Raw genomic sequence first — 26,667 nt, 5'->3', positions numbered from 1 at the left:
CAGGGGTGGAGTGGCTGAGGACGGTTTCCGCCTGCGCACCAAACTTCCATGCCCCGTGCGTGTCTGGAGTCGGCTTGCCTGTTCAGTGCCTTTGCTCTCCCTACTCTTTGAGGGGGTTGTTGTTTTGTTGCTTTTGAGGTAGGGTCTCACATTGCCCAGGCTGGCTTTGAACTCGCTTTCTAGCAGAGGCTGCCGCTTGCTTCCACCTCCTATGGCCTGCTGAGACTATAGGCTTGGGTCATCGCACCTGGCTTTCGTTTCTCCCACTTTTGAAATTTTTCTGTTTCTTGACTTGTGCAGTTGACAACACAGAGCTGGGACTACTGAGACGGGGCACCTCACTTCTCTCGTGGTCTCTTCCTCCACAGATACGGGGTGCTTTTGATCCCACAGCTCTGACACTAAGGCCGTGGCCACCCTCCCCTGGGGCCACCCAAATTCCCACCTCAGATGGACAGCTGGTAGAAAGGACGAAGGGGACAGGGAGGATCAGGTATTTGTGTTTATTGTGGGCTAGCAACAGCAAGGTTCTTCAGGCCACATCATTCCTCATCGTGCATTTTCTGCTGAGAAAGGAATAAGAGGCATGAGGGCAATGGGCAAAGTGGTCTAAGGAGGAATCCCTAGAGCTTTCAGTGGCTTTAGGAAGACGCCCTTGGAAAGGGGGGCGTTTAAATCTCGGGGATCTTGAAGTCTCATGACAGGGATGCTGGTTGTTTGGAAAACAGACCTAGGGCTGCTGTGAGTGTGTGAGAGGGAGAGTGGATTCTCAGGCTTAGGTGTCTGTGAGACCCTCAGGTTGTGCATATTGCCTGTTCTCCATGTCTAGATGTATATGGGATATACACATAGCTGTTCAGAACATCATGCATGCAGGGACATTCTGGTGAGAGTGTGGCTAGCAATTTCAGGGGAGGGGCCCACCTTGGCACCAATGTCGCGGCTCTTGGCCCGCAGCTTGTTGACCTGGGACTCGGCGATGTCCGCTCTCTCCTCTGCCTCATCCAGTTCATGCTGCACCTTGCGGAACTTGGACAGGTTGGTGTTGGCCTGCTCTTCCTATGAGCGGATAAAAGGGATGGGAGGATGGGGTGAGAAGAGCCATGGACGCCCAGAATCTCACGGTCCCTGTCCCTGAACCACTCCTCACTTCCTGTGGCAGCCCTCCCAGGGATGTCCTGCTTGGTACCCTCCTCAAACTTGTCTGGTGCTTAAAATCCCTCATGGCCACCCACTGCCTGGAATGAACCCACGCTGCCTGGCATACCCCTGCTCAGAATCCAGATTCACGGCATCTATTCCGGTTGTGCCTCGGACAGATGCCTGTAGAGCTGGGAGTTTTCTGCACAGCTGTGCTCATCCACACCGCACCCACAGGTTTCTGTCTGCCCAGATCTCTTCTCTTTTGCTTTGTGTCTAGTTAGGTTCCCTTTCAGCCCCGGTTCCAACGCTTGGCCCTTTCCTGTCCTCTGCACTGTCCCCGCTCCCTCACTTGGTCTTACATATGTGGACTGTAAGCAGCTAGCGGGCAGACGCAGGCAGGACACACACAGCACTGGTGCTTTGAACCTGGGGTACTAAATACAGCTCTGATTGTACTAGACATGCAGAACACACGGCTGAGCTGTAGGTTAGCGCAGACCCTTGTCTGGGCCCCACGGCGGCAGCTGCTCGCTGGCTCTCACTAGTAGGTGTGTTGATAAAAGATAGCAAACTATCCACTCACCGCCTCCTCAGCCTGGCGCTTGTAGGCCTTCACCTTCAGCTGCAGCTTGTCCACCAGGTCCTGCAGCCTCAGCAGGTTCTTCTTGTCCTCCTCTGTCTGGAGGTGGGTGGGAAGGAAAAGCCAGTTTTGGGGAAGAGGAGCAAATGCGATCATCATCCCCTCCTCCCTCAGCCTAGTCTTCTCCCCAGGCCTCAGCTGCTTCCCCCTCCAGTGGCTGTCAAGGGGGTGCGGTCTCTCTTTGTAGCTCAAAGGGAATTTTAGTCGGGGACCCACAAGTTAATGAGTGTTGGGGTGCTGTGGGAAGGTTCTCAGAGCCACAGGGAACTTCCTTGTGTGGTCGTGTGGAGGGTTAGGGTCTACCCGGCCTCCATCTGGTGAACAGAGTTCCCCTTGCAGCCACATGGGCACTTTCGGCCAGTGGTTAGAGGAACAGTAAAGAAAGCGAAGGAAAAGCTAGGGTTATCATTGTCTAGATTATCCTAATTAACACAGCCCGTTATTCCAGCATTCTCCAGAGCCAGAATTTGGGCAGCAAGGTCAGTGGCTCCAGTGACCCTTGGTCATTCCTGTCTCCATGTCATTTGATGTTCTAGGATGCCACCACACTTTTGTCCACAATAGGTAATCAATCTTTACCCTGTGCCTCTTGTATCCCCTTCTTTTTTTGTTTGTTTGTTTGTTTTGAGACAGGGTTTCTCTGTGTAGTTTTGTGCCTTTCCTGGATCTCTCTCTGTAGACCAGGCTGGCCTCGAATGCACAGAGATCCGCCTGCCTCTGCCTCCCGAGTGCTGGGATTAAAGACGTGTGCCACCACTGCCCGGCATTGTATCCCCTTCTTAAATGGACCAATCTACCCATCTCCTTAGCATTCTCTTCCCAGAAATTGAGACTAGCAGGTCAATGGTCAACCTCAGCTGTGCAGGTGGAGTTCAGACACTCTGAGGTGCTGCTCTAAGGCCTTGGCTTCCCTTCGTTCTCCCCATAGTTCCACAGAAGATCTCTGTTTTCTCCCGTGAACTGACTCTTGTTCCTAAAGTGCCATATGGCGTTTCTTGGTGTCTGGCTGGCAGAGGGCAGAGGGACTCTTCGGACTAGTTGGAAGCTTTAATTGTAGCACTTTGAAATGCTAAAAAACCTGGGGAAACGTGGAGTGAAATAGTGAAGTAGGGGGTCTCCATTTACTGCAAAAATTCCTGGGCTCAAGCTGAACTGCCTCCAGAACCTGTCAGAGAAACTGCAGAGAGCATCTAAAGGTACTGGTGAGAAGTGGTGCCTGGCATTAATGAGTGATGGCCCAGCGCAGCAGGGCCCTGTCTGAGCCCAGAGGTGGGCCGGTAAAACCATTGCTCAGTCCTGATCCATCCCGCCAACCTGGTAGGTGAGCTCCTTGATGCGGCGCTCACTCTTCCTCATGCCCTTCACAGACTCCGCGTTGCGCTTCTGCTCAGCCTCCAGCTCGTTCTCCAGCTCCCGAACCCGGGCCTCCAGCTTCTGCAGCTGCTTCTTGCCGCCCTTGAGGGCGATCTGCTCTGCTTCGTCCAGCCGGTGCTGCAGGTCCTTGATAGTCTGCTCCATGTTCTTCTTCATGCGCTCCAGGTGGGCGCTGGTGTCCTGCTCCTTCTTCAGCTCCTCTGCCATCATGGCGGCCTGTGCATGGGAGAGGAGGGCATGTGGTCTGCTCAGGTCCTCGTGGGCTCACTGTGCAGGCTGGGGAGATGCTGGCTTGGAGTGGGTAGGCAGGGTAGGGGACTCACGTCTGTGATGGCCTTCTTGGCCTTCTCCTCTGCGTTCCTACACTCCTGCACTGCCTCTTCCACCTCAGTCTGGAGTTGGGACAGGTCTGCGTCCATCTTCTTCTTCTGGTTGATGAGGCTGGTGTTCTAGATATGAATAGAGAAAAGCATCAAATACACACTTTTGTGGGAGACCAGCTCCCACCTTTTAAAGGGTTCCTATGAGGAGGAGAGAGGAATAAGAAACTTGTAGATGGCGTAGAGAAGAAAGACAGAAACACAGGATAGCTTCAGGAGGACCTAGATCAAAATCCAATGGTCCCTTCTGCCTCATCAAAAGGGCTTTTTATAACAATGCCAAGGGGCAGGGCAAAAGATCTCCCCTTTGCTAGATCAAAGCACACACTGCACAGTCAAGTGCAGACCCTTCCAAACACCTGGTACCCCTGTCCGTGGTCAAATCATCTCCTTATGCAGCCCTGCTGGATAAAGCAAACTCCTTGGATCCTGACTAAGTTCTCACTAGGAAACCTCTATGAGTCTCTACATACTTTATTGCTTGGTTCCATATTTTTGTTCAGAGAAAATTAGAAGGGGTCATTGAAAAGAAGAAGAAGTTAAAGAAGGGGGAGCAGCAGCAGCAGCCGCCTAAGGCTGGGGAGGTGTCTCGGTGCAGCACCTGCCACACAAACACGAAGCCATGTGGAAGCTGGCGTGGCAGTGGCGCGCATCTGTAAGCCCAGTGTGGGGAGCTTAGAGACAGATGAAGCTCATCGGCCAGTCCAGCCAGCTCTCCCTTATCTCAAAAGATAAGATGGAGAACCATAGAGGAAGACGCCCATTCTTGACCCCCGGCCTCTACACACGTGCACACAAGAACATGTGTATACCGCACAAATAAAAATTAAACAAGCCTAGCTTTCAGGATATTCCTTACTTTTCCTTTCTTTATGGGGATGGATATGGTCCAGGAAATTACTCAGCTCTGAAGAAAGGCTCTAAACAGCCCAAGGTCTGGAGTTTTACCCTTGAGTGCTTTAGTAATATGTTTGTGTATCGGGACAGGGCAGTGTTCCAGGGGAAATGGAAAGATTTTAAGGAAAAATAACTAGAAATGATTATAATTAGAGAAAAGTGTACTTGACTAAAGGAGAGGACAGTCAGTGGATGGTGTCATTTACACATATGCTGAATTATGGAACAAAAATCACACCCACAAGACACTGCAATAGTTCGGCACACTCATTGCGAGTAGAACCAGATACAATGGGAGTGTATAAAGTGGTGTCCTCCCCACAGTTTGCCTGGCAGGAAGATGAGTTATGGCTCTTCAAATTTTTTTTTTTTTAAATCCGGGTATATGTGTGTGCGTGTGTGAATATACACATGTGAGTACAGGTGCCCACAGAGGCCAAAAACATCAGGTCTTCTGGAGTCGGAGTTATAGGACATTGTGAGCCACCTGACTTGGGTCCTGCAAAAGAGCAGTAAACACACTTGACTGCTGAGCCGTCTCTCCAGTCCCAGCTACACATCTTTAAATTCCCTAGCTCGCCGGGCGGTGGTGGCACACACCTTTAATCCCAGCACTCGGGAGGCAGAGGCAGGCGGATCTCTGTGAGTTCGAGGCCAGCCTGGTCTACAGAGTGAGTTCCAGGAAAAGCGCAAAGCTACACAGAGAAACCCTGTCTCGAAAAACAAAAACAAAACAAAAAAAAAAAAACAAACAAAAAACAACAAAAACAAAACAAAACAAAACAAAAAACCCCAAAAAACAAAACAAAACAATACAAAACAAAAAATCCCGAGCTCCTGTCTTTACAAATCAAGCTGGAGGCTGCCTTCTTGATCAAGAACATCAGGTGACAAAATGCAGTCCATGGTCCCCAGATTTGTGACTCACAGGCATCACCGCTCAGTCACGACGTACTTCGTTTCTGAGTCTATTCCTCCTCAAGATTCTAGTTCTCCTAGCTGCTACTAACAGACGAGAGTTGACCCAAGAAGTGAGATACTTTGCAATCCTGCTTGGCTTGCTCTAAAATTATCCTGGGCTCCGACACCCAGGGGGTTTCTGCGCAGGGTCCCGAGCTCTGTCACCTGAGAGTGCAGCAGCTGCACCCGCTCACTGGTCTCAATCAGCTCCTGCTCTGCCAGCTTCCTGGATCGCTCTGTCTGCTCCACCACAGCCCGCAGCTCCTCCAGCTCCGCCTGCAGCAGGGTGTTGCGCCGCTCCACGATGGCGATGTTCTCCTTCAGGTCGTCATTGGCGTGGAGGGCATCGTCCAGCTGGAGCTGTGTGTCCTATGGAGAAAGTGTGAAGGGAAAGGACCTAGACTTCATGCCATCAGAACCTCCCATTTGGGGTCTGGCAATCCCATCTCACCCCATCCAACAGCCTCTTGTTAACAGAAAGATAAGTACCTATATCTCATTATTCTCTAGTCCTAGGCTAGACTGGTCCAGAGCGCACTGTTCCTCACACCTACGAATCCAGGAGGTATGAGGTTCCTACTTTGTCGTATTTGTGATTCCCTGTCCTTTACTCTCTCTCTCATTCAAGTGTGAACCAAGCCCAGTCCTGCTTAGCTTCCAAGATCGGACAAGATTGGGTCAGAATGATATGGTCCTAGACCTTTAGCATCTTTCTGGACACTTGTACTCACCACCTCTGAGCCCCCTGGCTCCTGTTACCTTCAAGTGGGCTTGGGAATTCTTCAGGTGCTTCTGGGCCTCTGAGGCTATTCTATTGGCCTGACTGAGCTGGATCTCCATCTCATTGAGGTCGCCCTCCATCTTTTTCTTCACCCGCAGGGCCTCATTGCGGCTGCGCGTCTCTGCATCCAAGGAGGTCTGCAGGGAGTCCACCACCCGCAGGTGGTTGCGCTTGGCCTGCTCCATCTCCTCGTCCTTCTCTGCCAGCTTCCTTTCGATCTCTGCCTTGATCTGGTTGAACTCCAGCTGGGCGCGGAGGATCTTGCCCTCCTCGTGCTCCAGGGAGGCCTGGAAAGTGGGGGGGGAGTCAAAGGTGGGTAATCAGGGCTGAATTAGGTGGGATGTCGGGGATGAGAGGATGACAGACTTTCACCAGGCTGTGGCCAAGAAAGGAGCTGTGGTAACAGGCCCTGTACCCAGACTGCTGTGGGAGAGGAAGTACTGGACGCCTAGGGCCTCCTGACTCCTGGACCTAACTCTGAAAAGGAAAGAATTTGACTTCTCAGTCACCAGACCTTTGGGACTAACACAGCAGGAGTTCCTGACCCACCAAGAAAAAACAGTCATAGAAAAGGTTTAAGTTGGGGTTGGAGAGATGGCTCAGTGGTTAAGAGTACTGGCTGCTCTTCCAGAGGACCCAGGTTCAGTTCCCAGCACCCACATGGCAGCTCAAAACTGTTAACTCCTGTTCCAGGGGATTCGGCATCCTCACACAGACACACATGCAGGCAGAACACCAATGCACATAAATTAAAAATAAATAAATTTTTAAAAAAAAGAAAAGGTTTAAGTTTCTGTAGCCCCAGTCTGGGGCTGTTCCAGCTTCTTAGCAATGCACAGTAACAGCGGCTAATATTTAACAAGTTCTTGACTGTGTTATCTCGCTTCACCTTCATAATAATAATCATCCAAACAATCTTATGAGGTGTGTTATTAATTCCACCTCACAGATGAGGACAGCAAGGCACACGGACGGTCTCATGCCGGGGTTCAAATCCAGGTCCTTTGACCCCGGAGCCTATGTCCCTCCCAGGCTGTGTGAGCTGTCGTTATGATGGCCAGATTCCAACCGGGAAGCAAGCCTTCCGCCCTGAAATCGGACCGTGGCATTGTCCGATGTGAAAGCCTTAGCTTTGGAGGCAGTCATGGTTACTGGGTACATGATCCTCTACTAAGAACGGGAGCCAATAGATTTTTTTGTCTGTGGGTCAGGGTGACTCCTGTAAGGAAGGGCACAGTAGGACAGACTGGAGAATGCAGGGAGAGTCAAAGCCTCACCTCGGCCTCCTCCAGGGCCGACTGCAGCTCCATTTTCTCCACCTCCAGCTGCTTGCGGATCTTCTCCAGCTCGTGCACATTTTTCCCCCCTTCTCCCAGCTGTTCAGTCAGGTCTGAGATCTCCTCTGAGGATCAGAGGACCAGAGAGATCAGTATTCCAGTGCTGCCTGATCCCACTTGGTCCACCTTTCCCTGTGGCCCTTCCCTGCCCCTCAGCTCACACACCCTGAAGGTTCTTGTTCTCCCTCTTAAAGGTCTCCAGGTGCTCCAGTGACTCCTCATAGGCATTCTTGAGCTTGAAGAGCTCTGTGCTCAGGGAGCGCGCCTCCTTCTGGGACGACTCCAGCTCTGACTGGGACTCCTCATACTTCTGCTTCCACTCTGCCAGGATCTGTAGGGGAGGGGCACACTGGCCAGAGTTGCCCCAGGCCCCTCCCTCCCCTGCCTCCAAGGAGAATGCTCTGGCCTTGAGCTGGCACAGACCCCACCATCACCATGCACACTGCCCACAGCCCCACCGTGAGGCTACCTTGTCGAAGTTCCTCTGCTTCTTGTCCAGGGCAGCGGCGGCGGCGTTGGAGCGCTCCACGTCCACCATCAGGTCCTCGATCTCGTTCTGCAGCCTGTGCTTGGTCTTCTCCAGTGAGGAGCACTTGGCATTGACGGCCTCCACGGCCTCCTCGGCATCCTGAAGCCGCTGGGCCAGCTTCTTTCTGTCCAGGGGAATGTATGTGACTGTACTTGGAGCAACAAGGCCTTGAGATAATCCCCTTCTTCCCAGTTTTGATGAAAAAAGACCCAGTTTCTCCCCACAGCTCCCTGAGATGTTGGAACCCCAGCCTAGAGGAGGTGAGGCTGCTGGTGCCTAGAATCTTCTAGCATAGGCTGCTCAGGCTCCCCTATACACACAGCAATCTGGGTGGCAGTGCCTACCCCCCCCCCCAGGCTGAATACCCCCAGGCTGAATGATGGTAGCTCCTCTGACTAACAAGCTTTTTGCTCGTCTTATACGTGAGTATCAGGTATAACCCGGGCCAAAAGCTCACCCGTCAAAGGAAATAAATCAGGGCCAGCCAGATGTACGTCTGATACAGGTTGCAGGACTCAGGCTTTTCTACCAAATGCCTCTATTGCTCACCAGGCCTCCCCATTTGTCTGTTCTCCCACCCCAAAGCTCTTTCCTGCATCTACTCTGCCTGTCATCATATCAGATGCTCTGCTCCTTCCTCTTTGCAAATCCAGGTGGGAGTCACAGTGGACTCACTTGGCTTCCTCCAGCTCCTCGGTCCTCTGGATGGCGTCCGTCTCATACTTGGTCCTCCACTGGGCCACCTCTGAGTTGGCCTTGGACAGGACACGCTGTAGCTCGGCCTTGGCCTCCATTTCCTCCTCATACTGTTCCCGCAGCAGGTCACAATCATGCCGGGCTGACTGCAGTGCGTGGGCCAGGGCATTCTTGGCCTGGGAAGAGGTGGGCATTAAGGAAGTGGGGCAAACCCAGCGCCCCCACTCTCTAGATTCTTATGTCTATTGACGTCAGTCAAGGCCCAGACTCGCCCAAAGAAAGTGGATTCTCCACGTCTGTGAGTGATTTTCATTTGCCAACCTTTCTCCCTTACAAATAAGGAGTCCTTAAGTGACCTTGAGGGTCTAGGGAGATAGGTTAATAGACTGTCTCTGGCTTCCAGGTGCATTTCTGGAGTTAACGTCACGTCCAGGGATGCCATCAAGTCTGTGCCGCTGTCGTCAACGGGGCCTCACCTTGCCTTCCTCCTCCAGCTGCCTCTTGAGGTCCTCCATCTGCTGGGTGTAGGAGAGCTTGCCTCGGGTCAGCTGGGAAATCAGCGCCTCCTTCTCTTCCAGCTGCCTCGCCAACTCTCCTGGAGGTGGAATGAAGGGCTCTTGGGTCACGGAATGGGGCAACCAAAGCCCTGCCGAGGGCAGGCTAGGGCATGGTCAGGGGCACCCACCATTCTCGGTCTGCAGCTTGGCTCGCTGAGTGGTGAAGTCATTGAGCGAGCGCTGGGATTCCTCCAGCTTTACTCGATACTCATTGGCCTGGTCCTCCAGGGTCCGAGACACTTTCTCCAGGTTTGCCTGCGCACAGTAAGGAGCAGAGGAAAGGCGAATGTGGGAAGGGCCAGGACTGGAAGGGAGGAGGGGTTGTGTAGACCCAGAGCAGAGGAAGAAAAGAAATGGAGAGAGCACAGAGGACAAGCAGGAGGGTGACATAGTCAGAGCAGAAGGGACTCAGTCTGAGGAGGGGACGTGGATCGAGGGAAGATGAGCAGAACGTAGGTGAAGGCTATGGAGAAGCAGGGCAGACAGGAGGTGAAGGCCAACGGGGAATAAAGGGGAATGGAATGACAAGAGAGGGCAGAGAGGACAGGAAGGCACCGCTGTGAGGGGCGGGGGGAGGCAGCCCCTCACAGGGTGGGAGGGCCCACCTTGGCCTTGATGATCTGCTCCATGTTGGAGGTGACGTCATCCAGCTCCAGCTTGAACTCGCTCTTCTCCTTCTCCAGCTTCTGCTTCACGCGCTGCAGGTTGTCGATCTGCTCCCCCAGCTCGGCCACACTGTCCGCGTGCTTCTTGCGCAGGGCCGCGGCCGTGGCCTCGTGCTGCAGGGTGGCCTCCTCCAGGTCCCGCCGCATCTTCTGGAACTCGGCCTCGCGCTTCTTGTTCATCTCGATCTGCACAGACGTGGCCCCGCCGGCCTCCTCCAGCCTCTCGCTGATCTCCTCCAGCTCTCGGGACAGGTCTGAGCGCAGCTTCTCCACCTTGGCCCTGGCTGTGCGTTCGGCCTCCAGTTCCTCCTCCAGCTCCTCGATGCGGGCCTGGCCGGGGACGCGGAGGTTCAGACCTGCTTCCTGGACCCCTCCGTGGAGGTCCCCCTGCCCCAGGGCTCTAAAAGGCTCCCAGTACTAAATCTCTAGCACTGGTTTTCAGCCATTGGGTACAGCTGGCTGTCCTGGATCTCGCTCTGTAGCCCAGGCTGGCCTCAAACTCACAGAGATCCTCCTGTCTCTGCCTCTCAAGTGCTAGGATTAAAGGCATGCACCACCACTGCCTGGAGCCTGGAGCCATTTTCAATTGTGTGGACTTGGTAGAGGATGCTATGGCAGCTGTAGGTAGAATCAAGGGGTGCTGCTAAACACCCTAGAATGAACTGGCCGCCATTAGGAATTCGGCTGATGCCCAAGTTTTGAGGATTTCAAAAAGCACCCGCAACTCAGTTTGAGCACCTGCATCTGAAGCACTGAGGACCCGTGTTTGGGGTGGGGGGGAAATCTTATGAGATTATGAACCTCAAAGAATCCAGCTTCGCCTGACTCTGCTCCACTAACCGTAAGGCAGGGAAGTAAGTGCTCATGTTTTTACAAACGTTTGCGGCAAGCTCCCTCAAGAACAATCAAATACTGTTGTAATTGTCTGAGTCAACCATGAAGTCTAATCGAATGCACTCCCTGCTCTTTGTGGATTTCTTAGTTATGCTCAGGCCCGAGCTTAGCCCGATTGGCCCTTTCCAAGCCAGGTATGTGCCCACAAGGTGCCCTCTTCTCCATACCCCACCTCACTGCTGTGGCCTTCGTCTTGGTCTTGACTAGATTTGGAGAGTGCCCCACCTCGCATTTTGGCCCTTTGTCTCTGTAGGGAAGATTTGTGGGACCCCAGTATTTGGTGTGATGGACAACTTAAATGAACCAGAGTGGACCCTGGGTAGGAGAGAGGAGATCTACACCTCTTCTCTCAAGGTGGAGAAGGTTGGACTTGAACAGAGAAGGAGACGCTGTACCCCAGTGCCGAGACCTGGTGAGGATAACAGCATTATTGTCTCCAAGAGGCCAAACCACTTGCCCAGACTTGTGGCAGAAGTCCCCGAGGATAGCTCAATCTTCTGGCTAAAACCAGGAAGGTGTATCCAAGAAGATGGGGGGACAAACCACACACGGATGTGGGTAAGCCTTCGTTTACAGTCTTACTGCCTTTGTACAGTGAGATGAATACTGAGTAGAAGGGAGGGTAGGTGACTTACTCCAGGAGGTAGGCGTGAACTTCATTTCAGGGATGCCTATGGGTTCTCAGCCTGTGTCAGAGGTTGGGGTTAGTACCCGAGGATTGGGAGCAGAGCTGCCTATGGGAAGGGGCTTCGTGAGGGTTTGTCTCACCCCGTGCAGAGGGGAACAGAGAGGATCAGGGGAGAATTGAGTCCTCTCAATTGTTCCAGAGCAGAAAGTCCATCAGGCAGAGTGCATCTTGGGAAAAAGAAGCCCTATTTCTAGGTATGACTCTCCCTCAAAACAGCTTTGCCAAGAAGATGACACATTCTTGCTCAATGATGGGAGGGCTAGTGTTCCTGTATTGAGGAATGCTTGGGTCTTGAACCGTCTGGAGTCCCAAATGTTGTCTAGAACCTTAAGCAGCCCCCACAGCCTCCAGACTCTGACCCACTTTGGTCACACAGGGATAAGGTCACCTGGTTTTCCTTCAGTTTCTTCTGCAGCTGAAGAGCCAAGGCCTGCTCATCCTCAATTTTACTGTTCTGCTGATTAATGTCGAACTCTTTCCTGGAGTGGAAGGGACATGTGACTGATGATCTTTTTTCCTCCGGGCCTGTTTTCTTTTATTGCTTTATGCCAGAACCAGCCCCCTGAAATCCTGGCCCTGACAGTGACGGGGGGTGGGGGGGGTGGGGGGGTGGGGGGGTGGGGGGGGAGGAGGCCTGATGGATCTCACTTCCCCTGTGCTCAGGGCAGCCAAGCCAGTGGAAATCTAGCACTCTGTGCCGTGGTTACCAGGCCAGCTCCCCTCGTCAGCCCCTCCTGCCCACCACGGGTCATACTTCTTGAGTTTTTCTTCCAGCTGAAGCTTGTCATTCTCCAGGTCCATGATGCTCTCCTGGGTCAGCTTCAGGTCACCCTCCAGCTTCCGCTTTGCTCGCTCCAGGTCCATGCGCACCTTCTTCTCCTGCTCCAGGGATCCCTCCAGCTGGTGGAGAAAATAAAATAAATAAATGCTGGAAAAGCCGAAATCCACAGTGTATGTCTTAAATTTGGAATCCAGTGGGGTTGGTACTCAAGCCTGCACAGAACTTTCTGGAAATACAAAGGACTCAGCGTTATGCCTGATGAGGAAGCACAGAGAACAGAAGAGCTCCTGGGGTCGTAGACCTTAGATGGGGAGGGGAGAATTCCTCACCTCTAGGCACTGACTACAAAGTCTCGATCTGAGAGAGGTGTGGAGCATGGCTCTTACTACTTACATCATCCACCTGCTGCTCCAGCTTGACTTTAGACTTGGTCAGAGTGTTGACCTTGTCTTCCTCAGCCTGAAGGTCATCCAGGGCCTGCTGGTGGGCCTCTTGCAGAGCTTTCTTCTCTTTGGTCAGCTTGGCGATGATCTCGTCCAGCCCAGCCATCTCCTCTGTTAGATTTTTAACCTGCCCAAAAAAATAAATAAAAATAAATTAATAAAAAGCCCATCACATTGCTTTTAGGGTCAAAGGACATCATCCCAGAGATACCTATAAAGATGCTACCAGCTAGGCCTACGCTCTGGTCTGGAAACCTTCAGGAGACCTGGGCTGAACCCGAGGAAGCTGGCCTCACCTTGTTCTCTGTGGCATGCTTCTCCTTCTCCACCTTGGCCAGTGTCAGCTCCAGGTCGTCAATGTCCTTCTTAAGCTCCGAGCACTCATCTTCCAGCTTGCGTTTCTTGGCAGTGAGCTCTGCGTTCATCTCCTCCTCGTCCTCCAGCCTCTCAGTCATCTCCTTCACCTTGGCCTCCAGCTGGATCTTGTTCTTGATCAGCTGGTCGCAGCGCTCCTCTGCATCATTGAGGTTGTCTTGTTCCTGGGGGAAGAGGAGGAGGAGAAGTAATGATTAAAGAGAGGAAAGATGCAGGGTCTTTCAGAGGGCTGGAGCTTCTGGATTCCTAGACTCTGGAGATGAGATGGGCAATAATCCAGGAGACAGAGAGAAAGAGGGAGGAGAAAGCCATGTGGCCTCACCGCCTGCACTTGGAGCTGCAGGTCATTCTTCTCCTGCAGCAGCGACACCATCTTCTCCTCCAGCTCCTTGCGCCGAGCCTCAGACTTCTCCAGCGATTCTTTGACTCGTCCAAACTCTTCCTTCATGTTGGCCATCTCCTTCTCTGTCTCTGCGCTCTTCAGCAGTGGCTTGATCTTGAAGTAGAGCTTCATCCATGGCCAATTCTTGACCCCCATGAAGGCCCGGATGTTCCACTGGATTACCAGCAGGGCATCCCTGACAACAAAGTGTGGAATCAGGAAGAAAGCTGGAAGGAAGTCTCCTCAGTCATTCTATCGGTTGCACTGGCCTCCTCCTCTACCTAAGCAGGTTTGTAGGCAGCAAGGACAAGGGCCATTGTAGCCCGTGTGTCCTTCCAAGCCAGGATCTCTACACTGAATGGGGATTCATGACTTAGTGACGTCAATGAAAGGGTGATGTGCACTCCCCTACTGGGGCAGGAGCAGAGAGTGTCTCCTGTGCTCACTGCTTCATTTTCAGGAGACCTTCAGATAAGCTACAGACTATGTAGCACTTGACATCTCAGCATTCCTGTGACATGCATGGCATGAAATATAAAAACAAGATGACTGCTTGTGAACCCACCCCCTGAGCAGGAGATGGAGCCTCCAGACACTGAGCTAGCAGTGTGCTCCGCCCTCTGCCTTTCCTGGGCCTCTACTAGAAGCAGCCATTGCTGCTGCCCATCTTAGTTTTCATTTTCTTACTTAAGTTTTTTTTTTTTCTGAGTGTGGTAGTGCACACCTTTTATCCTAGCGCTCAGGAGGCAGAAGCGGGTGGATTGCTGTGGAGGTCAGCCTGGTCTACATAGTGAGTTCCAAGCCAGCCCTGGATACATAGTGAGACATGGTCTCCATTTTTTAAAATTTGTGCATGTGTTGTATACAGACACACGTGTGTGAGTGTGCATGCCCATGTGTACCTAGAGGCCAGAGGAGGACATTAGGTGTCTCTGTCACTCTCTGCCTTATTCCCTCGGGACACTGAACCTGGGATTTGCCGGTTCACTTAGGCTGGTCTCCAGCAAGTCCTGGTGAGACTCCTGTCTCTGCACCCCACATCGCTGGGATCCCAGGTTTATGCAGCCACACTTGGGTTTTCATGTGGCTGCTGGAGATGTACTCATGTTTGCACAGTAAACGCCTCCTGAGTCATTTCCCCAGCTCCTCATCTCCTCACTTCTTCAGAGAAAATATTTTAACAATGTACAAAAGTAACTTTAAACAATGCATTTCTGAGCAGGGCATGGTGGTGATGCTTTTAATCCCAGTACTTGAGAGGCAGAGGCAAGAGGATCTCTGTGAGTTCGAGGCCAGCCTGGGCTACAAAGTGAGTTCCATGACAGCCAGGGCTGTTACACAGGGAAACCCTGTCTCAAAAAACAAAACAAAACAAAACAAAAATTAAAAAAAAAATTTGAAATGCATTTCTGTTTTTATTATTTCTGAGCTTTATAAAGAAATACTGTGTCATGCTGAGTGTCGGCTTGTATGACTTGCTTTTGTTCCCTAAGTGACTTATGCTTTTAAAGTTCAAATGTTTGTACCATGTAGTTACAGCTTAGCCGTTTTCATTGTTTCGTAGTATTTCACCAAATGACTGGAATACAGTTTAACCACTCCCTTTTAGATGGAAATTGAGGTTTTTTCCAGGTCTCCGCTCTTAAGATTAAGACCTCTATGAAAACTGGTTTTTGTCTCATGGTGTACATGTGAGGGGCTTTCTCTGTGGGACTGTCTTCAGGAGTGGAATGGAAAAGTATGATTAAAGTATGATGATTCAAAAGAAATAAAGACATGAAAGCAAGAGGGGGCTAGTTAGGAAGAAGAAGGGGTGTTGGGGAAGGGGCAGTGGGGTGAGTATGGTTACAGTGTATTGTATATATGTATGAATTTGTCAAAAACTTGAAAAAATTAAGAGCACACGATAGTCCATCTTTAAAGAGGAGACCAGGGCTGGCGAGATGGCTCGGCATTCAAAGACTGTTGCTGTCTAGCCTCGCGGCCTGAGTTCAGTCCCTGGATCTGAACAGAGTAGATGCGGAGAACTGACTCCTGCAAATTGTCCTCTGACCTCTAGATGCACCATGGCTCATGCACAGATACATACATATACACACATAGCACATACACACGGACACACGAAATTAACAAATAAATGTAACATAAACCAGGGCTACACAGAGAGATCCTGTCTTTAAAAAGAAAGAAAGAGAGAGAGAGAGAGAGAGAGAGAGAGAGAAAGAGAGAGAGAGAGAAAGAAAGAAAGAAAGAAAGAAAGAAAGAAAGAAAGAAAGAAAGAAAGAAAGAAAGAAAGAGCAAAAGAGGAAAGCTGAAAACTTGAAGACCTGAGTTTGAGTCTTTGGACCCAAACAGTAGAAAGAGACACCCAACTCTGTGGGTTGTCCTCTGACTTTTATATATGTGATATGGCATCTCCCCAATAAATAAATGAATTTAACTTTAAAAAACTAAGAATGTTAAAAAGAGAATAAAACGTTTTTCAACATCCTGTACTAGTTTATACATCTACAGACTTCTTAATTAAGCCAGTGTTTTGAGGTGTCTTTGGAGCCTTTAAAACAATGGTTCCAAATGAAACCTGTAGCAGTAGCGTTGCTCGGCCACATCACTAGCAAGCGGTGGAGCCTGGGTCTGAACCCAGGTCTGCACTGCCTGCCTGCCTCTCCCCTGACACCTTTCCCTTCCCTCCTGCCTCACCTGCGTTCCACTATCTTCTTGAACTCAATGCGCATGAGCTGGCCTCGGGCCTGAGCCTGGATTCTGGTGATGATGCGGCTCAGCCTCTCATCACGCATCTCCTCCAGCAGCCCCAGCAGCCCCGCCTTGAAGAACACCTGTGGGCAAGTGGGTAGAACCAGCGTGGGGCACAGCCTCAGAGGAGGGTGACCAGGGTAGAGGTGGGGGAAAGACTGTCCAGTGAGCTCCCGGGGACCCGTCACCTCTGCATTCGGGGTCTGACTGTGGGGATGCAAAAAGTCTCAGCTGTGCCACTCAGCGTGGCCACCTGCTCTGCAACCGTGATGTGGAGCTCCAGACTCACCTTGGTGTGACCAAACTTGTACTGGTTGTGGTCAATGTCCAGGGAGCCCAGCAGCTTCTCAGCCCCTTTCCTGCTGTCAATAAATTGGCCCTCAGGGATGGCTGCTGGGTTCAGGATGCGGTACCTTGGGAGGGAAGTTCTCAGAGTCATTTGCATTCTGTGTGGGTCTGCTCTGCCTACAGAATTCCAGGGCCACCATAGACCCCCCACACCCACCAAGTCAGCCCACCCCTGGCTCCCGGAGCCCTGGGGCACCCCTTACCCACCTCTGGCGGAAGTCCCCATAAAGAATTCGGTTGGGGAAGCCCTTCCTGCAGATGCGGATGCCCTCCAGCACACCGTTGCATCGCAGCTGGTGCATGACCAGGGGGTTGTCCATCACCCCTGGGGCAGCAAGGGGAGAAGGGAATCAGCCCCCAGGTAAGCGGACGGCAGGCAGCCTCCCTTGACTAAAACCTCCCTGCGGCTCACCTGGAGCCTTCCGCTCATTGGGGATGATGCAGCGCACAAAGTGAGGGTGGGTGGTCCTAAGGTTTGTCATCAGCTTGTTCAGATTTTCCTGGATGTGAGTAGAGTGGGGAGTCAGGGGCCGTGAGGACCGTGGGGCCCTGAGCACTGGGCTCCAGATGCCCCATCAGCAGAACCACCCAAGGAAGCAGGGTGAGTTCAGTCTCATACAGTGTTTAAATACCAAGAAAATGATCATGTAGCTAGCTTCTTTCCTTCCCACACACAGAGCATCAGGAGAGAGTTACAGCCTAAAGGCCCCCGAGCCTCCCCGCTACAGGTGTTCTGGAATCTCTGGGCCCTTCTTACCCGGTGGAGAGCAGACACTGTCTGGAAGGACGAACCTTTCTTCTTGCCTCCTTTGCCTTTACCACTGTCGCCTAAAAACACGAGAAGGACCAATGAATAAGAACTTAAAAACACAGGCACTCCTGGGCAAGGGCAGGGCAGGGGCAGGGCAGGGGCAGGGCAAGGGCTGTGTGACTTTGGGCCAACTGTTTTCCATGAGGGTGGCAGTAACCACCTCTAAAAGCTAGGGAGAGTGCTGGCTGAGATAAGCCTATGAGACAGCTCACCTGGAGTTCAGAAAACACTCTCAGGGCCCTGTTCTTCCTCTCTCCTAACCTCTCCTAACCCCACCTTCACGCTCTTTCCATTCTCTCTTTTTCGACTTCACCCTAGTCATTTCAAACCACACCTGTTTTCTCCATTCTCTGAACCGGGGGCTCATCTGTCCTACCCTTTGTTCAACGATCTTCTCCGTGTGCCTTAAAAACTCCTTTGTGCTTGCTCTGTGCTGGGCATCTACAGAAATGTGTGTGCCACCCTTGCTGACCACCAGGCGCTCTCAGCCTTCAGGAGACAGACATGTGTGCCAGCATCCATGGCACAAGGTAGGGAATGGTACAGGAGAGTGGAGATGGACTGGCTGGGCTCGGCTGCTGCCTCTGGACCCCACATCTGTGAACCCCAGCCCACTGTGGGGGTTGCCCCCTTACCAGTATCAGCAGAAGCATAGGTGGAGAAGAGTGTGGCCATGAGCTTGAGGGAGGACTTTTGGTACAAGCCCACCACGGTCTCATTGAGAGGGTCCTTGTTCTTTTCCAGCCAGCCCATGATGTTGTAGTCCACGGTGCCGGCATAGTGCACCAACGAGAAGTGGGCTTCCTGCTTCCCCTTGACGTTGCGAGGCTTCTGGAAGTTGTTGGACTTGCCCAGGTGGTTGTCATACAGCTTGGCCTTGAAGGTCATGTCTGAGGCCTTGGGGAACATGCACTCCTCCTCCAGGATGGACATGATGCCCATGGGCTGACAGCGTAGACCAAGGAGAGAAAGAATCCCTATTTACACTCCCACACTCTGCCAAGAAGACTCAACAGACCTGCATTGCTAGCGTGGTGAAGGGTGCCTGGATGGAACCTCTTGGTCCAAGATAGGAAGAAGTATTCTTTTCTTTTCTTTCTTTTTTTGGTTTCTTGAGACAGGGTTTCTCTGTGTAACAGACCTGGCTGTCCTAGAACTTACTCTTTAGACCAGGCTGGCCTCGAACTCACAGAGCTCCTTCTGCCTCAGCCTCCTGAGTGCTGGGATTACAGGCGTGCGCCACCACTGCCCGGCTGATTATATTCTTAATTAACCTATATCCAATTGCATCGGGTGCTAACCCACATAATTCTTTCCCCCAATAGCAAAATAGCTATGCATTCCTAATCACTCCCCTCAAGGCCTGCAAAAACTAGAAAAAGCTTCTTTTTTAGGCTAGGGACAGATGTGTGTCCACAGAACTAGGTAGGCTACAGAGGCAGCCAGACCCCTGTCAATTCAAGGGTTGGCTGGGGGGGGGGGGTCTAGGTTCTGAGACTAGAATTCTTTTAAGAATTTGGTGAAGTTGGAGACCCCTTCTCTAGAAAGATGCATATGCCTCTCCCACTGTTTAGGGGATTCTGTGGTCTCTGGAAGATGAGAGCCTTGGTCTAGAATTCAAGTAATGACTCAGCTTGTGGGACGTTCCCATTTTCAGTGGCTAGTGACCGACTGCATGCAGGTCAGATACTGGGCTCTGGCCTGCAGCAAAGGGCAAGGCACACTGCAGGAAATCATCATGGCACAGGGGACACTCGTCTCCTGAGGAGACCGGTTGGAAATTGGTTATTTCTCAGCAAGCAAGAAGAGTAGACATTTCCAGTTTCTGTCTAGGATCTTTCCATGAATGATGTTTCTTATGTGATAGAGAAGGGTCAGGAGTCCCTGGGAGGTGACTGTCATATAGTAGAACAAGAAAACAAGCTTTCCTCAAAGTCTGAGGAAAGAGGACAGCACTTGTGGGGGCCCGTGACCTCGCCACAGTGGGTGAAGCTCGGCTGGGGAGCAGCTTGGGATTCTGGGAACTGTAGTTTCCTGAGGGTAGAAAGGATGGACCCACTACTTTGTCTGGGTTGGCAGAGAAGGGAGCTCAGTTAGCGGAGACCGGACACACCTTCTCAATGAGGTCGATGCAGGCCTGCAGGTCCATCCCGAAGTCGATGAACTCCCACTCAATGCCTTCCTTCTTGTACTCCTCCTGCTCCAGCACGAACATGTGGTGGTTGAAAAACTGTTGCAGCTTCTCGTTGGTGAAGTTGATGCACAGCTGCTCGAAGCTGTTGAACTGGAGGGTGTGGCAGCCGGTCAGGCAGGCTGACTGAGGGTCCGAGTGGCCATCAGGCTCAGCCTAGGGCTGTGCCACACACCTGCCCGAGCCCAGCACAGGCATGGCTGGTCCCCTCCCAGGTCATGACAGGGGAAGGAGAGCCTCTCCTGAGGGCAGGGACAGGGATTGGCTGTCACTCCTCGATCCCCACTGCCGTCCTGTGCCTGGCCCACGGCTGGCCCTCCACATGGGACTGAAGGTGTGAGTGAGTGGGTGAGGGACCAGTGGGGTCCCAGGCCAGGGCTGCCAGACTCACATCGAAGATCTCAAAGCCGGCGATGTCCAGGACACCTATGAAGTACTGGCGTGGCTGCTTGGTCTCCAGGGTTGCGTTGATGCGTGTCACCATCCAGTTGAACATCTTCTCGTACACTGACTTGGCCAGTGCCCCGATGGAGTAGTACACCTGCTGTACGCTCTGCCCCTTGGTGACATACTCGTTGCCCACTTTGACTCGAGGGTGGCACAGCCCCTTGAGCAGGTCGGCCGAGTTCAGCCCCATGAGGTAGGCGGACTTGTCGGCATCTGAGTGACAGGGAGAGTGAAAGTGCTTTCAACACCTCCCTTCCTAGTCCCAACCAACTTCTGATTGGTGTGTGGGTCCACTTGCCAAGGCCTTGTCCCACCCTATCCCCCACTCCCTCTCTCTATCCCACAAGCCTCAGTTTCTCCAGCCTGCCTGGGTGAAGATATTGATCAACTGCTTCTCATATTCTTCCCAGTTTCCTCCTACTTTCTGTATGATGGTCCAAACAATTTTGTTGCCAACCCAATTCCTTAAGGCTTGTTGAAAGAACCTCTGGGCACAGCCTGGGAGACTTGTCCCTAGAGACTGTGTTCAGCATGTGAGGTCAACAGGCCTCTTCAGCCCATGCAGCACCCCCGGTTCCCTCAGCCCTGCACCTCCTCCACACCTTCGGTGCCGTCTGGCTCCGCCTGCTCCTCCCGCTGCTTCTGCTTGAACTTCATGTTTCCATAGTGCATGATGGCGCCCGTCAGCTTGTAGACACCCGCCTTCTCCTCCGCCGTGAAGCTCAGCACGTCAAAGGCGCTCTGGGACAGAGGGAGAGACGCAGAGGGTGGGTGGAGGGTGATCCAGGAGCTCTCCAGAACCCCCCAAAGGCATCTCCAGCCTCCTCACTCACATCAGTGGCCAAAAGCTCCTCGGAGTCATCGATGGAGGCCACAGACACCTCTCCCTGAGACACGAAGGCGTAGTCATAGGGGTTGTTGGTGACCAGCAGCATGTCTGTGCCAAGCAGGGAGGGCAAGGTGGGGATGGGGGAGAAGGAGGTAGAGAAGGGGAAGGAGGAGAGAATGGAGGAAGAGTGGAGAAACACAGGACAGGGAGGAGGTAGAGAAGAGGACAGTCAGTGAGTGCCAATGAGCCAATACAAAAGAAGTGAGGGACCAGGAAAGAAGCCCCCAGGCCCCGGTAAAAAGGGAGAAGGAGAATGTGGGACAAGAAGGAGGAGGGAGGAGGAAGAGAGGAACAGACCAGCAGGGAGGAGGGAGGAGAAGAAGGGAAAAAAGGAGGAGGGGAGAAAAGGCTGAAGAGAGCGAAGACCCAAGTAAGGAGCAAGGTACTTGACAGTCATCAAGAGAGGGCAGACCAGCAGGGAGGAGGGAGGGAAAGAGAGGACAGACCAGCAGGGAGGAGGGAGGAGGGAGAGAGGGCAGACCAGCAGGGATGAGGGAGGAGGGAGAGAGGGCAGACCAGCAGGGAGGAGGGAGGAGGGAGAGAGGGCAGACCAGCAGGGAGAAGGGAGGAGGAAGAGAGGGCAGACCAGCAGGGAGGAGGGAGGGAAAGAGAGGGGCAGAGGAAAGAGGGGAAAGAGAGGTTGGACAGAGCTAGGGGAGGAGCCCCATGGGCAGGCTGGGGGAGGACATGGGCAGTGGTCAGGCTGGCCTTACCCAGCAGCTCCGGCTTCTTGTTGGACAGGATCTGGTAGAAGATGTGGTAGTTCCTCTCAGCCTTGAGCTGGAAGATCACCCGAGACTTCTCCAGAAGGTCTGAGGAAAAGAGGAGGGTAGGCAGGTGAGAGGAAAGAGGTGAGTCAGCAAAAGGGTAGGGATCAGAGCAAGAGGCTCCCACATCGTGGTGAAGAAACCCAGGAGAGACTGGTTTCAGTGAAGAATATTAAAGCCACGAGTAGGCAGAGATCTAGGCAGAAGACCGAGGGAGAGAGGAGATGGGGCCGTGCAGCGGGAAGGGAGCAGGCGTGGAGGGTACTCACAGGTCTCTATGTCTGCAGAAGCCAGCTTCCCAGTGGCTCCGAAGTGGATCCTGATGAACTTCCCCTGTGGGTAGACCAGACAGAGTGAAGGAACTGCGCAGAAACATGGAATCACATCTGGGACTTTAGCCCAACCCAGAATGGATGATTGGGATATAAATGGATGATTCTAGAAGTAAATGGTCTATTTGGCGTTGTAGTTTAGCATCAGTAAAACTAAGAAGAGACAGCTCACTCCCAGATACCAGTGAGAGGCTGCAGGGAGAGCAGCAGCCAGGCTGAGTCCATGTCAAAGCCTGGTTTGTGCCTGTCACCTCGTCCCACTTCACCTGGCAGTGTCCCGTGGGGTAGGAGCCGTTACCCCGTTTCACAAGTGAAGGGCTTGGGCTCAGGGAGGTTGGTGACTTGCTCAGCCTGTAGAAATTCAGGCTTTTGGCCCCAGAGTGTGTCTTTCCTCTCAAGACCAAAGTGAAAACATTTGGGAAATGCTCATCAGAGATTTCAAATATGGCCCAAATCAACTCTGCCACATCTGTGGACAGTTTGGATCTCTTTCCTGGGTTCCCAGAACTCAAGGAGCCAGGTTGGGTCAGAAGGGTTTGCTCTGTGTGTGTGTGTGTGTGTGTGTGTGTGTGTGTGTGTGTGCATACACATGTGCTTAATGATATCCAAATTCAGGGGTGACACAATCAACCAACTATGTTGATTGTTGGCAGGACAGAACTCCCGTTTTCCTGACAAGTTTGGATGAGACCGTCTGGTAGTGGTCCAGGATCACTCACAAATCTGGAGGAGTTGTCATTCCTGACGGTCTTGGCGTTGCCGAAGGCCTCCAGAGCGGGGTTAGCCTGGATAATCTGGTCCTCCAGGGTGCCCTGTAGAAGGAGCAGAAGTTCGAGGGGTTCATCTACTATTCGCTTCTAGAAGGTTTTGATTGGCTGGATGCCTACTCTGATCCCCAGGAGTGGGTGGGGTTGGATGGGTGGTGAGTCTTCAGACCACACCAGATCTCAGGACACACAGGCACGCGTGTCCTGCCGGGAGGATCTGACACGCACAAGCCCTGTTCTACACACAGATCTCAGAGCACGTGTGTGCTGCCGGGAGGATCTTTAGTGACACACAAGCCCTGTTCTACACACAGACCTCAGAGCACGTGCGTGCTGCTGGGAGGATCTGACACGTACAAGCCCTGCTCTACACACAGATCTCAGAGCACGTGTGTGCTGCCAGGAGGATCTTTAGTGACACACAAGCCCTGTTCTACACACAGACCTCAGAGCACGTGTGTGCTGCCAGGAGGATCTTTAGTGACACACAAGCCCTGTTCTACACACAGACCTCAGAGCACGTGTGTGCTGCCGGGAGGATCTTTAGTGACACACAAGCCCTGTTCTACACACAGACCTCAGAGCACGTGTGTGCTGCCGGGAGGATCTTTAGTGACACACAAGCCCTGTTCTACACACAGATCTCAGAGCACGTGTGTGCTGCCGGGAGGATCTTTAGTGACACACAAGCCCTGTTCTACACACAGACCTCAGAGCACGTGTGTGCTGCCGGGAGGATCTTTAGTGACACACAAGCCCTGTTCTACACACAGATCTCAGAGCACGTGTGTGCTGCTGGGAGGATCTGACACGCACAACCCCTGCTCTGCCCCCTGCGTCTCCTCTGCCGAGCCTGTGACCCACACTCACCTTGTTTGCATTGGGATTGTCCTTCTTACGGTCCCCTATGGCCGCAATGCTGGCGAAGTACTGGATGACGCGCTTCGTGTTCACAGTCTTCCCCGCTCCGGATTCTCCACTTGAGGCAACAAGGGACAATCAGAACCCAGGAACCCCACACTATTGTTCATACAAACTTCTCCACACTCTTCTTTTCCTAGTTCAGGCCACCAGAGCCCAGCACCCCCTGAGATTTGCCTTCTAAAAAGAGCCCAGTTCCCCATACTCTTGCAGTTATTCCCTGGAAAGCTCTCCTTCCCACCTGTACCCCAGGGGTCAGCCTGGGCATCCCCACCCACAACCCCTGTGGAGGCATAGTGCTTGCTCACGTGATGAGGATGGACTGGTTCTCCCGATCTGGAAGAGAGAAGAGGAGAGGCAATGGGTTGGGGCTAGGTGGAGACTAGGGAAGAGGGGACCCAGGTCCCGGGCACTAGGCTCACCCGTCAGCATGTACTGATAGGCGTTATCAGAGATGGAGAAGATGTGGGGCGGGGCCTCGCTCCTCTTCTTGCCCCGGTAGGCAGCCACTACTTCAGCATTGTACACTGGCAGCCACTTGTAGGGGTTGACGGTGACGCAGAAGAGGCCTGAGTAGGTCTGAGCAGAAGACAAAGCCGGTGTGTGGTTGATAAGGGGAGCCTAGGACTGGCAGTCGGGGCCGTCAGAGGCATCCCCAGCCACGTCAGCTGGCTCCCTTCACTCTGCAGCTTAAGGGGGCGGTCAGGGTGAGAGGAGAATGGGCCTTTTGGGAGCTTTTCTACCCCCTGTTTTTTTTTTTTTTTTTTTTCTTTTCCGAGACAGGGTTTCTCCGTGTAGCTTTGCGCCTTTCCTGGAACTCACTTGGTAGCCCAGGCTGGCCTCGAACTCACAGAGATCCGCCTGGCTCTGCCTCCCTAGTGCTGGGATTAAAGGCGTGCGCCACCACCGCCCGGCCTACCCCCTGTTTTTGTGAGTCCCCTGGCCTGTGGAGGCCTCTGCAGCGTGTAGCAGCCACTCACGTAGATCATCCAGGCTGCGTAGCGCTCCTTGAGGTTGTACAGAACAGCAGGCTCGTGCAGGAAGGTGAGCATGGCCATGTCCTCAATCTTGTCAAACTTGGGCGGGTTCTGCTGCATCACCTGGTCCTCTTTTACGGTCACTGTCTAGAGAAGGGGAGCGGGTGACAGGATGGGTGACCACTGTCCTGTGGGCTCTTGTCAGATCCCGTCTGCCAGCCCTGTGCTCTTTCTCTTCCCCGGACACAGTCCTGGCTTGGCATCATTCTCAGAGTTATTAGGTGACAAGGATCCCAGCTTCCTGCCCCTAACTCCTCTAGGACTCAAGACCCAGGTGATTTTCCTGCCTGTGCTCTAAAGATATTCTACGGTCCCTTCCTCTCGCCAGCTTCCGACCCTGCCCAGTGATTGTTTCTTTTCTGTGCCCATGTTTTAAATATATAAAGGCAAAGCTGAGGACTAGCAGCTCCAGAATCTGTGTACACTGTGTCGTGTGTGACTCTTGGGTGCTGTGGGATGGTCTGTATGGCAAATGTGTTGCTGATTGGTCAATAAATAAATCACTGATTGGCCAGTGGCCAGGCAGGAAGTGTAGCCGGGACAAGGAGGAGAATAAAGCTGGGAAGTGGAAGGCTGAGTCAGAGACACTGCCAGCCGCCATGATGAGAAACAGCATGTGAAGATGCCGGTAAGCCACGAGCCACGTGGCAAGGTATAGATTTATGGAAATGGATTAATTTAAGCTGTAAGAACAGTTAGCAAGAAGCCTACCACGGCCATACAGTTTGTAACCAATATAAGTCTCTGTGTTTACTCGGTTGGGTCTGAGCGGCTGTGGGACTGGCAGGTGAGAGAGATTTGTCCTGACTGTGGGCCAGGCAGGAAAACTCTAGCTACTCTAGTTGTCTCCTGAACACCCCAACTCTGTGCTCTTCATCAGTCATAGTTGGGGTTCAGTTGGCATCGGTTTGCTATGCCTTGATGCCAATACCATCTGGCCACCGGGATTCAAGTGTTTTTACAGTGGATCAGTGGTGGCTCTTAACAGCTCAATGATGTGCCTTCATAGTGACCAGAGCTGGCTGAACCAGGACTGCTTAGAAACCTTTGTGGGTTGTAGCTGTCGATCCACACATCCTTGGGAAGCAACATTTGGGCAGTAAACCTGTGAGACACACAGCTCCGAACCCTACTGGTGACAGGGGTGGGTCTCATGGGTAGACCGAGGGAAAAGAGGCGTTTGGGTGTATGCTGGCCTCAGGCCTCAGCTCTCAGCGCTAAAGTTCTGCCCTTTATATTCATCTGGGTCTGAATTTGCTCTTGGTTTAGGGGAAGGGAATTTGAGAAAGTGAACTCTTGGGGGAAACTGAGGCACGGACAAGAGGGATGTAGCTGCCAGAAAGGGGAGCTGCCTTTAATGCTGCGCTTGTGCCCTTCATCTACAGCCCTCCCTGAGGAGGAAGACAGCATCGGTGCAGGTCTCCTTTCTGGCAAGAGAGCATCTCTTGGGTGACACTTTGGTGCACCTGCTTAGGTCCCTTGAGAGGGTTCTGATGCTGAGGTTCCCAAGGGAGCACACCTTGGTGTTCTCACCCTCTTCTCAGGCTCTTAGTTCCCAGTACAGGTGGCTCCACCCGGCCCCTTTCCCAAAGCTGCCCCGCTCCCCTACCCCCACCCGCACCTCCCGCCTGCCCACCCCCACCCCGCCATCTTGCCGCTGTGGCACACACCTTGCCATTTTCAGTCTCGGCCGTGACCTTGCCCCCCTCCCGGGACACGATCTTGGCCTTGACATACTCCTCCTTGTCGTCAGGCACGAAGCACTCTGTGCGGATGTCAAAGGGCCGAGTCTGGGCCTCCAGGCGCTCCTTCTCGGACTTGCGGAGGTATTGGGCTGCTGCCCCAAAGTCAGCCATCTGGGCATCCGTCATCCTGTCACTC

The 26,667-nt window shown here is 52.8% G+C and overlaps 1 protein-coding gene across 1 annotated transcript; it reads right to left on the bottom strand.

Moving 5' to 3' along the window:
- Positions 1–864: 864 nt before the first annotated feature.
- Positions 865–26,667, bottom strand: LOC131918978 (myosin-6). The gene is made up of 36 exons (XM_059273085.1): positions 26,457–26,667; positions 24,730–24,873; positions 24,172–24,328; positions 24,058–24,085; positions 23,699–23,807; positions 22,781–22,873; positions 21,999–22,062; positions 21,676–21,774; positions 20,907–21,010; positions 20,676–20,814; positions 20,018–20,286; positions 19,549–19,719; positions 18,071–18,380; positions 17,382–17,452; positions 17,037–17,124; positions 16,832–16,949; positions 16,566–16,689; positions 16,223–16,359; positions 13,463–13,718; positions 13,062–13,304; positions 12,716–12,892; positions 12,296–12,441; positions 11,930–12,020; positions 9,900–10,289; positions 9,423–9,549; positions 9,214–9,332; positions 8,717–8,913; positions 7,982–8,165; positions 7,678–7,843; positions 7,453–7,577; positions 6,154–6,462; positions 5,560–5,763; positions 3,481–3,606; positions 3,098–3,373; positions 1,727–1,822; positions 865–1,059 (listed from the first exon to the last, which is right to left on the bottom strand). The coding sequence occupies exons 1-36, from the start codon at positions 26,655–26,657 to the stop codon at positions 865–867; spliced, it is 5,853 nt and encodes a 1,950-aa protein (XP_059129068.1). The 5' UTR covers positions 26,658–26,667.

The sequence above is a fragment of the Peromyscus eremicus genome, chromosome 9, assembly GCF_949786415.1.
Source record: "Peromyscus eremicus chromosome 9, PerEre_H2_v1, whole genome shotgun sequence".
Lineage (NCBI taxonomy): Eukaryota > Metazoa > Chordata > Mammalia > Rodentia > Cricetidae > Peromyscus > Peromyscus eremicus.
Note: the sequence above shows the minus strand (reverse complement) of the source record. Positions and strands in the feature narration are given on the sequence as shown.